At 38.8% G+C, this 14793-nt stretch overlaps 1 protein-coding gene across 6 annotated transcripts in view; it reads right to left on the reverse strand.

The window, feature by feature from the left end:
- Positions 1 to 14793, reverse strand: part of NME7 (NME/NM23 family member 7) — a 240091-nt gene that overhangs the window by 51322 nt on the left and 173976 nt on the right. For all 6 annotated transcript variants that reach the window (XM_069545584.1, XM_069545585.1, XM_069545583.1 and 3 more), the window contains one exon: positions 4054 to 4161. In XM_069545584.1, the coding sequence (XP_069401685.1) occupies positions 4054 to 4161 (108 nt within the window). The remainder of the gene's footprint in view (positions 1 to 4053; positions 4162 to 14793) is intronic.

A 14793-nucleotide genomic window follows, 5' to 3' on the forward strand; every position in this document is an offset into this window, starting at 1 on the left:
GAGTTGGACATAACTGAACGACTGAACTGAACTGATATGGTTATGTAGGAAAATATTCCTTTATGTTAAAAAATACACATTAAAATATTCAGTAAAATGGGACATTATGTTGGCAACTTAATCCCAGACATCTATTTTTTAAAAAATTTTGTATACTAAGCTTGAAATTACTTTAAAAAAAATTAGAATCTTGAAAGTTGGGTCTTGACATCAGTACTTATAAACTGCCAAGGTGATCCTAACATACAACCAAAGCTAGAAACCACTACTGTAGAGTTTGCATTATCAACATTAAAGAAAAAAGGTTAGAGATTAGTACATGAACTATATTTAACCAAACTATTCCATTTTTTCTTTCAAAACTGACTTAGCAAAGGGTTTCGCTAGGCCAGACAAGACAGAATTTCTTCCCTACAAGTACCAAGTCTCATGGGAAATAATCTATAAGCAAAATAAGTGCTGAAATAATATAATGGTTATCATTTGTTCAATAAGTAACATGTGTTAGATACTATGCTCTCTGATAGGTCCAACACTGCTATTATCTTCTTTTTACAGAATGAGGAATCCTAGGCACAATGACTTGAGCAATTTTCCCTAGACTCTAGGGCCTAGAGTACAGATCTATGTTGACTCTTGACCACACTGACGTATCAGAGGAAAGGAAAATGCTATGAAAACACACAGACGGACCTTTACTGCAGACTACAGGCATCAAGGAAGCTTAATCAGAGGAAGAACATCGATGTATCTTTAGATATGCACTCTATTTTCAATTTAATTACCGAAAATACTTTATTTCACTTTATCATTATTTTTTTCGCCACCCCACTTGCAGGACCTTCACTTCCCTGACCAGGGATTGAATCCAGGCCCTAACAGTGAAAGAACCTAGTCTCAACCACTGGGCAACCAGAGAGTTCCCTCATATCACTTTTCTAAAAAATTTCTTTAATGTAAGCTTTTTATTTTGTGTTGGGGTATAGCCGATTAACAATACTGTGATAGTTTCAGGTGAATGGCAAAGGGACTCTGCCATACATATACATGTATCCATTCTCCCCCAAACTCCTCTCCCATCTGGCCTGCCACATAACAGTTAGCAGAGTTCCATGTACCACAAATACTTCTTAAAGGAACTTCCCATTTAGGAGCTGTGCTGCTACCTCTCCCCTTTGGTGTGATTCTAAGTAGAATTCTGGGACAAAGTATATGAAAAAATCCCATGGCTTTCAATACCTATTACCACATAGCTGTCATCAGCAATATAAGGGTATCAATATTACTGTAGCCTTACCAGAAGTGGGCACTGATACTTTAAAATTTCTTTGCCACTAGTAGAAAACTACTATTTCTTTATTACAAGTTAAGCTAAACATTTTCCATGAATGCTTTCTTGAAAGCATAAGTTTAATATCTTCCTAATTACCACCAGTAGTCTCTGTGCATGGCACCAGCAAAATAACATCTTAGAATGTCTCATACTAAAATGAGGCTGTCATTTTTCCCTATAACCACAAAAGGGGCTGTGTCACAACAGCAGCATTCAATGACATCAGATTTTTACACTCACACTAAGATCCTTGACCTCTACGACTTACTGTAAACTCAATGAGGACAGAAAAAATGTCATTTGATTTTGAAATCCTAAAATCAGCAACTTAAAATGCACTCTATAATTCTTTGCTGTAAGAATAACTAAATAAGATAATGGATAGTGACAAAATATAAATTGACACCATATTTTCTGAGCTCCACACACATGACACAAATAAATTTAGCTCAGTAAACATCACATGAGAAAAAGGAGAACTAGGTTGTTCCTTCTTTCCATATAACTACGGCACCCGTGATTCCAGTATGCCAAGGACAGTTCTTATTTATACCTTTTGTTCTCACATCCTATCTGCTTAATTCTGGATTGGGCAACACATTTTATGGTCACTCTACATCAAAAGAATATTCCTTTCATGAATAGTAGATCTAAGTGCAAAGGAAAGCTCCTGTCCAGAGAGCTTGTCTTTGTGTCACTTTGAATTTCACTTTAAAAACCTATAAGCAGATAATTCTTTGGGCCTCACGGGTTTTTTTTTTTTTCCCTTAAATAATATTTTACCACTTAAAGCTAAGTAACAACCTCCAAATAGTTAATCGCTAACTAACAGAATATCCCCTGATGGTATCAGCACTCTTTATTCCATTTTGTTGATAAGAGAAGAAACAAATGGGAAGAAAAAGTGACTTATTCCAGGGCACATCAAGTATGAATTATCAGCAAGGTGAAAGGAGGCTATTGGAGCTCCAGTCTCTGGTTTTTGATTAATTCTCTGAACCACACAGCCATTAATCTGCAATTAGATCTCCTGTGTAGTTTGGTTTGAGATTTTACTTAGTAAATGGCTTTGTAAACTGCAGGCCATAATAACCTATTTCAAATTATATGAGCAAAATCACAAGCATACCTTGGATAATATTTTTTAATGGGCATAATATTCATGGTTAATAATATTTAAATTTCACTGAACAACAGTCTGAATTCAAGTTAATCTATAGTTCTAAGTTATCAGAAGGCAAAAGGAATATTTATAATAGTTATACTTCAGTTAATAACTGAAAACAAAATTGTTACAGTTTTACATTTCAGAAGTATGTATGTCTACACTTCATTCCACAGTGCAGTTTGGATAAGATTTTAGCAGATTAACATCCCAAATTATAACAGTCTTAATGGAGCTAGCAAAGTCATTCTTTATAGCAACTACAACAAAAACTCATAGAAATAAATGTAATACACTATGAATGTAATACACTATATATGTAAGACCCATATATTAAAGAGGCATACCATATATGTATTTGATGAACCATTATTATACTTTGTCACACCTAGATTAATTTATAAACATATTGTAAAGCCAAGGTCCCACTGACATCTTGTGAGGGTGGGATAAGAAACTTGTAAACTCATGTAAAGTTCATTTAGAGGAATAAATTTCAGAGAATAAACAAGAAAACATTTTAAAAGTATAAATAAACTACAACAATAAAAAATAGTACTTTTCTGGCACAGACCAATGGAATAAAATGCAAAGAAACAGGCACAGGTGCATCAAGTATTCAATAAATGAAAAATAACAATGAAAGAACAGAAGCGTTTAAAAAGTGATGTTATGACAGCTGACTCAATCCGCACCTCACATCATTCAGCAAATAAATTCCAGGTGAGGTGGGCATCTCAGTGTAAGAAAGCAAAACCAAAATATTTGGGAAGGCTTTTCTACATATTATGTAGACATTATTATAATATTAGTACAATAATGATAAATTATAATATTAATTAATACTATTTAATATTTAATAATATTAAATAATAAACATTATAATAAGTTATAATATTGTTATTCATATAGAGGTCATTCTACATGACTTCAAAGATAAAAAGACATAGATTTGATATAAAACATAACATTTATTGAAATAAATATGTATTAAGGATAGCAATCAGTTTTCTGCCATTCATGCTATAATCACTTAAATTCATCATTTGTCTTTTAATTTCATTTAGCGCCTTGACACACACAAAAAATGTTTAACTATAAGAAGTTAAAAATACCAATTTTTTCTTTAAGGTCTCTTTCCTTTTAGCTGTGAAATCGTTTTCTTAACCCCAAACCAGAACAATTTTCACTTCATTTTCTTGTGATTTTTTTCATTGTTTATGTTAATTAAACAAATGAGAAGTCAAAATACAGCTTCCCCCTCTATTATTTGTTTGATTTAAGGATGTTAATTAACTTCTCTGACATGATAATGTCAGCCTGTTACAGTTACTGTTAAGATTAAAATACTTTCTATGAAACATTTTCCATATTCACTACAGAACCTATTACAAATAGCATCCTACAACTTGGTCTTTAACGCTGCAGCCTGAAGTTATCAGATGGCCAAAGAACGTTGTAATCCAAGAGTACCAAAAGGTTCCTTATACACTAGAACCACAGATTATTTATGAGCTTGAAATATAAATAGGATATTTACCCTTCTTCATCTTACCTCTAATAGACCATCCTCTGGCAGATCTGTACAGTGGACAGCATTCTGGATCTTAGTTTTACCAAAGATTGCTCGGAGGGTTCCAGGGCGTAAATGTCGGGCAATTTCCTATTAAAAACATACTCATATATAAAGTCAGTCATGTAGTGTTAATTAAAAAAGCCACCAGCTATATGAAACACCTGAATTATTCATTAATGAGATACATGTATATGTTACTAGTAATGATTTTTCCTAGAAACAGCACGAATGCATGAAAACTGAGCATTGAACATTCTCAGTTGACTCACAAAACTTTCACCTGGCCCAATGTAACGTCCACTGTAATCTATGTTAAAGGCAACAATAATTACATCTCTTCTTATCAACAGATTATGGGAGTCACATAAAATATGAACCCAGTTCATAAAATACAAGTAAGAGACTTGTATTTTATAAGACAATAGAGATCCTAACGACTTAATTTAAAATGAACTAGTCTGACAGCATTGATTTCAAAAGGGTTTTTTTTAAATGTAATAGTTGTATCAGTTTAGTGCTACCTCACACTTAGGGGAAAAAAGTTACAAATAAAATTGTGGGTAAAAGAAATGAGGTTAAAAAAACTGAAGATGTGGGAATATCAGTGATATACTTAATAGTCTTTGTTTTTCCAAGTTAAAGATTTTCTAAAACCCTATTTTAATTTTGAAATATATCGTACATGCAAAAAAGGCATTGACTGCACATGAATATTTAGGAATAATAATGAAAAAAATACCTGTGTACACACCACTGAGCAGAATTAAAATAATATTAAAATAATTTCCAATGCTCCTTGTGTGACCCTTCCTCATTCCATCTACTCCCGTCTCCATCCAGAGGTTACAATTATTACCCTGTTATTTTTCAAGGCATTGTTTTTCACATTTGTCCATGTAAATATGTATAGCTGTAACTCATTTTTGTTACCATATATATTCCAATGTATGACTGTTTAGCTGCTAAGTTGTATCCGACTGTTTTACGACCCCATGGGCTGTAGCTCTCCAGGCTCCTCTGTCCATGGGATTTTCCAGGCAAGAATACTGGAGTGGGTTGCCATTCCCTTCTCCAGTGAATCTTCCCAATCCAGCAACTAAACCCACTTCTCCTGGATTTGCAGGTTGTTTCTTTACCTCTGAGCCACCAGGGAAGCCCCCAGTGCAGGACAGAACATACTTTATCTATTTTCCTGATGATTGACATTCAGTTAATCTCTCTCTCTCCCACCTCTCTCTCTCTCTCTCTCTCTCTCTCTCTCAACACACACACATACATGCGTGCACACACAAACAATTCTGCTACAAGCATTTTTGTACATGGTGCACATACGCAGTTTTTCTGTACTCTTAGGGCATATACATACTCAGTTTCCCTAAGTACTGTCAAACTACTTTCTTAAATAGCTGAAACAATTTGCCCTCAATCATTATTGCATACCAGAGTTAAGGAATTTTACTACAAAGGGGAGAGAAATGAAGCAGTACTGGAGAGAGAGGTGGGATAAAGAGAGGGTTTGTTTGTTCGTTTGTTTGTTTTTTTGAGAGAGAGAGAGACAGGATGTAACTTTTAAAGTTGGAGAAATACTACATGGTTCTATGCTGATAGGAACGATCCAACAAAGTGGAAAACTGATGAAGCAGAAGGGAGAAGAGAGAGTCGCTGGAGAGATGGAAGCAAGTGACTAAGTAGAGAAGTTGGCCTTATCTAAGAGCATGAAGCATTCATCCTAAACATCAAGACAGTACACGGGCCCAGGTATAGCTGTGGGTTTATGTGGTAGCCGGAACTTATGGAAGTTCTTGCTCTACTTTTAAGTTTTACTGAGGTATAACTTTACATATGATAACATGCATTGGCTTTCAGTGTACTGCCCCATGAATTCTGTCAAATGTATATACTCAGCAACTCTCATTTTAAACTGAATATAGAACATTTCTAAAGTTCCTTCTAGATACTTTTTTTTTTTTACTCATTTTGACTATTTTCAAGTGAAAAAAGTCAGCAAGATTGTTACCAACTGAGAGGAAGGATGGGGAGGAAGTTTTGGGGATCTGAGGAGAGAAAAGGAGGCATGGATAACATTTTAAGAGGGGAGAAAAGTGAATGAATTAGAAAAATGGATGTGACTCCACTAAGGGCCTCTTGAAGTCAGTGGTCACAAAAGAGAGATTATTCCCAACAGCAGTGCATTCTCCAGTCATGGACACAGGCAAAGGTGAGGCAGAAAGATGAATTTAATGAGGGCTGGGGTTTCATCAAAACAACATGAGAGAGGGGTAAGGGAGGCTCAGGGTGTATGTAAGATAACGATGATAATGATGGACAAAATTTATTTTTAATTGAGGAAGAAAGTAAGTGGGGGAGGATAAGGAAAAGAGTGAGACACAATGAAAAGGTAGATCAGTACATTAGAGCTCCTAGTGGGATGGGATGATTTATGCAAATCTGTGTGTTAGAAGAAATGAGCTGGAAAGTTAAGAGACTGGATATTTGAAATTGGAATTACTGGGGGTGGGCAGAGATGGCATTATAAAGATTTATAATGACCCATTTTAAGGCATAACCATGCTGAGCTCAGGTGGAAAGAAAGAAGGTTGAAAGAAAGGAGGACAGCAGCTGGAGAGGCCAAGGTATGGAATGGGCTGTGCTGTGCTGTGCTTAGTCGCTCAGTCGTGTCTGACTCTTTGCAACCCCATGGACTGTAGCCCGCCAGGCTCCTCTGTCCATGGGGATTCTCAAGGCAAGAATACTGCAGTGGGCTGTCATGCCCTTCTCCAGGGGATCTTCCCAACCCAAGGATCAAACTCAGGTCTCCCACATTGCAGGTGGATTCTTTACTATCTGTGTCATCAGGGAAGCCCTAAGGAATGGATTAACTGTATGAATATGCAAATCACCAAGAATTATGACAGTTGTAGGGTATGGTGCTGGGATGCTGAGCAGCGTTCACAGCTGTGATTTCATCACTTCTGCACATTTTAAAGGCATGCATTTAATTACTTAAGTCATAGTTTCAAGGTTTCTATCAAAAGTCAGTTACAAATGTATCAAGTTTAAGAAAACCATTTTGATCAACTACGAAATAAGGATGACATTATATTTTATTTCATATTCATTATTTTCATTCTGTTCCTCATAATTGTCTGGGAATGAAGTACCCGATATTCAACACCTACTCTACTTATGGAATGCAAAAGTAGGAAGTCAAGAAACACCTGGAGTAACAGGCAACTTTGGCCTTGGAATGTGGAATGAAGCTGGGCAAAGACTAATAGAGTTTTGCCAAGAAAATGCACTGGTCATAGCAAACACCCTCTTCCAACATCACAAGAGAAGACTCTACACATGGACATCACCAGATGGTCAACACCAAAATCAGATTGATTATATTCTTTGCAGCCAAAGAGGCAGAAGCTCTATACAGTCAACAAAAAGAAGACCAGGAGCTGACTGCGGCTCAGATCATGAACTCCTTATTACCAAATTCAGGCTCAAATTGAAGAAAATAGGGAAAACCGCTAGATCATTCAGGTATGACCTAAATCAAATCCCTTATGATTATACAGTGGAAGTGAGAAATAGATTTAAGGGCCTAGATTTGACAGATAGAGTGCCTGATGAACTATGGAATGAGGTTAGTGACATTGTACAGGAGACAGGTTTCAAGATCATCCCCATGGAGAAGAAATGCAAAAAAGCAACATGGCTGTCTGGGGAGGCCTTACAAATAGCTGTGAAGAGAAGAAAAGTGAAAAGCAAAGGAGAAAAGGAAAGATGTAAGCATCTGAATGCAGAGTTCCAAAGAACAGCAAGAAGAGATAAGAAAGCCTTCTTCAGCAATCAATGCAAAGAAATAGAGGAAAAGAACAGAATGGGAAAGACTAGAGATCTCTTCAAGAAAATTAGAGATAGCAAGGGAACATTTCATGTAAAGATGGGCTTGATAAAGGACAGAAATGGTATGGACCTAATAGAAGCAGAAGATATTAAGAAGAGATGGCAAGAATATACGGAAGAACTGTACAAAAAAGATCTTCATGACCCAGATAATCAAGATGATGTGATCACTAATCTAGAGCCAGACATCTTGGAATGTGAAGTCAAGTGGGCCTTAGAAAGCATCTCTATGAACAAAGCTAGTGGAGGTGATGGAATTCCAGTTGAGCTGTTTCAAATCCTGAAAGATGATGCTGTGAAAGTGCTGCACTCAATATGCCAGCACATTTGGAAAACTCAGCAGTGGCCACAGGACTGGAAAAGGTCAGTTTTCATTCCAATCCCAAAGAAAGGCAATGCCAAAGCATGCTCAAACAATTGCACAATTGCACTCATCTCACACGCTAGTAAAGCAATGCTCAAAATTCTCCAAGCCAGGCTTCAGTAATACGTGAACCATGAACTCCCTGATGTTCAAGCTGGTTTTAGAAAAGGCAGAGGAACCAGAGATCAAATTATCCGCTGGATCATGGAAAAAGCAAGAGAGTTCCAGAAAAACATCTATTTCTGCTTTATTGACTATGCCAAGCCTTTGACTGTGTGGATCACAATCAACTGTGGAAAATTCTGAAAGAGATGGGAATACCAGACCACCTGACCTGCCTCTTGAGAAATCTGTATGCAGGTCAGAAAGCAACAGTTAGAACTGGACATGGAACAACAGACTGGTTCCAAATAGGAGAAGGAGTATGTCAAGGCTGTATATTGTCACCCTGCTTATTTAACTTCTATGCAGAGTACATGATGAGAAATGCTGGACTGGAAGAAACACAAGCTGGAATCAAGATTGCGGGGAGAAATATCAATAACCTCAGATGTGCAGATGACACCACCCTTATGGCAGAAAGTGAAGAGGAGCTAAAAAGCCTCTTGATGAAAGTGAAAGAGGAGAGTGAAAAAGTTGGCTTAAAGCTCAACATTCAGAAAATGAAGATCATGGCATCCGGTCCCATCACTTCATGGGAAATAGATGGGGAAACAGTGGAAACAGTGTCAGACTTAATTTTTTTGGGCACTGCAGATGGTGACTGCAGCCATGAAATTAAAAGACACTCCTTGGAAGAAAAGTTTATGACCAACTTAGATAGTATATTCAAAAGCAGAGACGTTACTTTGCCGACTAAGGTCCATCTAGTCAAGGCTATGGTTTTTCCTGTGGTCATGTATGGATGTGAGAGTTGGACTGTGAAGAAAGCTGAGCGCTCAAGAATTGATGCTTTTGAACTGTGGTGTTGGAGAAGACTCTTGAGAGTGCCTTGGACTGTAGGGAGATCCAACCAGTCCATTCTGAAGGAGATCAGCCCTGGGATTTCTTTGGAAGGAATGATGCTAAAGGTGAAGCTCCAGTACTTTAGCCACCTCATGCGAAGAGTTGACTCATTGGAAAAGACTCTGCTGTTGGGAGGGATTGAGGGCAGGAGGAGAAGGGGACAACCAAGGATGAGATGGCTAGATGGCATCACGGACTCAATGGACGTGAGTCTGAGTGATCTCCAGGAGACAGTGATGGACAGGGAGGCCTGGCGTGCTGTGATTCATGGGGTCGCAAAGAGTCGGACACGACTGAGTGACTGAACTGAACTGAACTGACTCTACTTATGTGGTGGTAAGCTGCCATTCTGTGAAATACAGTGTACTTTGGAAAACTATGAAAGGTGAATGAAAGGTGAGTACTTCTTTTCTTTCCCTTATTGTTTCAGATTAGGGGAAAAACTTTGAAGTGACTCACTCTGAAATATCACTTTCATGTAGGTGTCCGCTATGTGCACAGCACTTGAACTCTGAAGAGACTGGTGTGTTGGAGGGATGTTGTACTGTGGCCAGAGAGTGCAGTTTCTTTGGTCTTCTTTTGAAAGGATTTGTGTGTCCTAATGCATAGTCCATTTTAGTGAAGGTCTCATGGATAGTGGGGGCTTCCCAGGTGGTGCAGTGGTAAAGAATCCACCTGCCAATGCAGGAGACAAAGTTTCAATCTGTGGGTTGGGAGGATCCCCTGGAGTAGGAAATGGCAACCCACTTCACTATCCTTGCCTGGAGAATCCTATGGACAGAGGAGCCTGGTAGGCTACAGTCCACAGGGTCACAGAGAGACACGACTGAGCACGCATGTACACACACATGGGTAGTGGAAAAGAATATTATCATAGGTTGCATTCTCCCAGATATAAACTCTGAGGTGCACATTTGCTTGCAGAAAGTTTATTGGGGAGTAGCCTTAGGATCTATACTTGTGGGGAAGTGAGGAAAACAAGACTAGGCAGAGGGAGAAGTTGAAGTTCAATGCAGTAACAGCAGTTGCCCCAGGTAATCCTACAAGGAGCTCTGGAGCTTCAGAGTTGTCCTCAACTGAAACAAACAGGTCAGACTTTTATTTATCCAAATTGACAAGTCACTGGACAGAGGCCACTCCAAGGAAAGGGGCATGTCTTTGGACAGATGGCTTTTCTTCAGCAGACAGCAGCCTCTGGAGAGGGACTTACTGTATTACCATCAGCTGCTAACACTCCCAGCAGCTGGGGATTGTGCATTTCAGTCCTGAAGGGCAGATGGGGATCTGAGCAGCCCTCCATGGCATCTACTAATTACATACATACAAACATACACACACACAGAGAGGCACACATGCACATGTATATATAATGCATGTGGTATATACAGCATGTATGACAAAACACATGTGGACTATTGCAATCTGATTACCATTCTTTTTAGGTAATTTTTTTTCTCTTTTTGGGAAGTTTTTGAATTCTCTCTTTATCTAGGCATTGGCCATTTACTAGTCATTCTCCTCCATACTCAATAGTCCAATCTAACTTCAAGATACATATTTTCAGTTTATTATTTCTTTTATTGTTTTCTCTCCTCCATTTTATTTTTTCCTTTTTTAAACCAGTCATTTCCATGTAACAGATATTGACACTGCTGATTCTATCTTGCCTCTCTCTTTTTATATTTTCCATCTAATTGTCTATTTGTGTTATATTCTGGGAGAATTCCTCCATTTGACGTGTCAGCTCAATAATCTGCTTTTAAACTTGGTCCACTGCAGAATTCTATTCATTTTCTAAGTATTTTTCACATTTCAAAAATTACATTTTAAGTTTTCTGTATCTGTGATTATTTTTATGGATTCAATATTTTTTTTCTGGGGATGCTGACTATATTAAAGACTCTTGTTAGCTCCAGTAATTTGCTTGCCTTAGGTGTTGACATTCTAGGAATAAGCAAACTAAAATGGACTAGAATGGGTGAATTTAACTCAGATGACCATTATATCTACTACTGTGGGCAGGAATCCCTTAGAAGAAATGGAGTAGCCATCATGGTCAACAAAAGAGTCTAAAATGCAGTACCTGGATGAAATCTCAAAAACAACACAATGATCTCTGTTTGCTTCCAAGGCAAACCATTCAATATCATGGTAATCAAAGCCTATGCCCCAACCAGCAACACTGAAGAAGCTGAAGTTGAACGGTTCTATGAAGATCTACAAGACCTTTCAGAACTAACACCCAAAAAAGATGTCCTTTTCATTATAGGGGACAGGAATGCAAAAGTAGGAAGTCAAGAAACACCTGGAGTAACAGGCAAATTTGGCCATGAAGTACGGAATGAAGCAGGGCAAAGACTAATAGAGTTTTGCTAAGAAAACACACTGGTCATAATAAACACTCTCCTTCAACAACACAAGTGAAGACTCTACACATGGACATCACCAGATGGTCAACACCAAAATCAGATTGATTATATTCTTTGCAGCCAAAGATGGAGAAGCTCTAGACAGTCAACAAAAACAAGACCAGGAGCTGACTGTGGCTCAGATCATGAACTCCTTATTACCAAATTCAGACTTAGATTGAAGAAAGTGGGGAAAACCACTAGACCATTCAGGTATGACCTAAATCAAATCCCTTGTGATTATACAGTGGAAGTGAGAAATAGATTTAAGGGACTAGATCTGATAGATAGAGTGCCTGATGAACTATGGAATGAGGTTCATGACATTGTACAGGAGACAGGGATCAAGACCATCCCCATGGAAAAGAAATGCAAAAAAGCAAAATGGCTGTCTGAGGAGGCCTTACAAACAGCTGTGAAAAGAAGAGGGGCAAAAAGCAAAGGAGAAAAGGAAAGATATAAGCATCTGAATGCAGAGTTCCAAAGAATAGCAAGGAGAGATAAGAAAGCCTTCCTCAGCGATCAATGTAAAGAAATAGAGGAAAACAACAGAATGGGAAAGACTAGAGATCTCTTCAAGAAAATTAGAGCTACCAAGGGAATATTTCATGCAAAGATGGGCTCGATAAAGGACAGAAATGGTCTGGACCTAACAGAAGCAGAAGATATTAAGAAGAGGTGGCAAGAATACACAGAAGAACTGTACAAAAAAGATCTTCATGATCAAGATAATCATGATGGGGGAGTCACTCACCTAGAGCCAGACATCCTGGAATGTGAAGTCAAGTGGGCCTTAGAAAGCATCTCTACGAACAAAGCTAGTGGAGGTGATGGAATTCCAGTTGAGCTATCTCAAGTCCTGAAAGATGATGCTGTGAAAGTGCTGTACTCAATATGCCAGCAAATTTGGAAAACTCAGCAGTGGCCACAGGACTGGAAAAGGTCAGTTTTCATTCCAATTCCAAACAAAGGCAATGCCAAAGAATGCTCAAACTACCACACAATTGCACTCATCTCACATGCTAGTAAAGCAATGCTCAAAATTCTCCAAGCCAGGCTTCAGCAATACATGAACCGTTAACTTTCTGATGTTCAAGCTGGTTTTAGAAAAGGCAGAGGAACCAGAGATCAAATTGCCAACATCTGCTGGATCATGGAAAAAGCAAGAGGGTTCCAGAAACACATCTATTTCTGCTTTATTGACTATGCCAAAGCCTTTGACTGTATGGATCACAATAAACTGTGGAAAATTCTGAGAGATGGGAATACCAGACCACCTGACCTGCCTCTTGAGAAACCTGTATGCAGGTCAGGAAGGAACAGTTAGAACTGGCCATGGAACAACAGACTGGTTCCAAATAGGAGAAGGAGTATGTCAAGGCTGTATATTGTCACCTTGCTTATCTAACTTCTATGCAGAGTACATCATGAGACATGCTGCCGGAAGAAACACAAGCTGGAATCAAGATTGCCAGGAGAAATATCAATAACCTCAGATATGCAGATGACACCACCATTATGGCAGAAAGTGAAGAGGAGCTAAAAAGCCTCTTGATGAAAGTGAAAGAGGAGAGTGAAAAAGTTGGCTTAAAGCTCAACATTCAGAAAACGAAGATCATGGCATCTGGTCCCATCACTTCATGGGAAGTAGATGGGGAAACAACAGAAACAGTGTCAGACTTAATTTTTTTGGGCTCCAGGACCACTGCAGATGGTGACTGCAGCCATGAAATTAAAAGACGCTTAATCCTTGGAAGGAAAGTTATGACCAACCTAGACAGTATATTGTAAAGCAGAGATATTACTTTGCTGACTAAGGTCCATCTAGTCAAGGCTATGGTTTTTCCAGTGGTCATGTATGGATATGAGAGTTGGACTGTGAAGAAAGCTGAGCGCCGAAGAATTGACGCTTTTGAACTGTGGTGTTGGAGAAGACTCTTGAGAGTCCCTTGGACAGCAAGGAGATCCAACCAGTCCCTCCTAAAGGAGATCAGTCCTGGGTGTTCATTGTAAGGACTGATGCTAAAGCTGAAACTCCAATATTTTGGCCACCTCATGCGAAGATTTGACTCATTGGAAAAGACTCTGATGCTGGGAGGGATTGGGGGCAGGAAGAGAAGGGGACGACAGAGGTTGAGATGGGTGGATGGCATCACTGACTCTATGGACATGAGTTGAGTGAACTCTGGGAGTTGGTGATGGACAGGTAGGCCTGGCATGCTGCGATTCATAGGGTCGCAAAGAGTCAGACACGGCTGAGCGACTGAACTGACTGACTGACTAGGTGTTGATTACGTATGTTGTATTTGGTGTCTTCTTTATGGTATGAATTAACTGCAAATGGTTGGAACTCCTGACTCTTTATCTTTGGAATTCTCTGTTTACCTGTCCCAGAGGGCAGGAAAATACCAACATATAAGGTTTGCTCATTGTTTTTCTTAAGGAGGTGGGGCTTCTCATTTTTCCCAGGTGTCACTAGCTACCTACCCACCACATTACCTCTAGCTAAAGCCCCACACTCTTGGCATTGGGCTGTGGCTAAAAGCATCAGATGTCCTCTGCTCAGCATAAGCAAGCAAAGGGGAAATGGCTGGTGGACTCTGCTGTTCTTTATGCAGCCTCCTCACCCATCGTCCTGCTAATGGCTCCAGGCCTCTCCTGGGCATCGTGTCCACATCATCTGATATACAGTCAGATACCCTGCCCCTTCTGAGCAGACCTCTCCTGCATGCTTTAGAGTAGGCTTCTCCTTAACAGTCCAATCCTACCCGCTTTTGCCTTTTGAAGTTGATGGCCTGCTAATGGTAAGCACTCTTTCTTGTTTTCCAGCTTGGCTGGAGATTTCCTCTTTTAAATAAAACAAGATAAAATACATCTCCCATAGTTTCTGAGGATTGGAAAGGGAGGGAAAGATGGGCACATATTTGTTATCTGCCACACTGATGAAAACTCATCTTACTGACATTTCCATTTCTCCAAACATAATAAGTTACTTTTAATTCACACTAGCTACTATCATTTTATGTGTAAAACACAGACATT

The sequence above is a fragment of the Ovis canadensis genome, chromosome 12, assembly GCF_042477335.2.
Source record: "Ovis canadensis isolate MfBH-ARS-UI-01 breed Bighorn chromosome 12, ARS-UI_OviCan_v2, whole genome shotgun sequence".
NCBI lineage: Eukaryota > Metazoa > Chordata > Mammalia > Artiodactyla > Bovidae > Ovis > Ovis canadensis.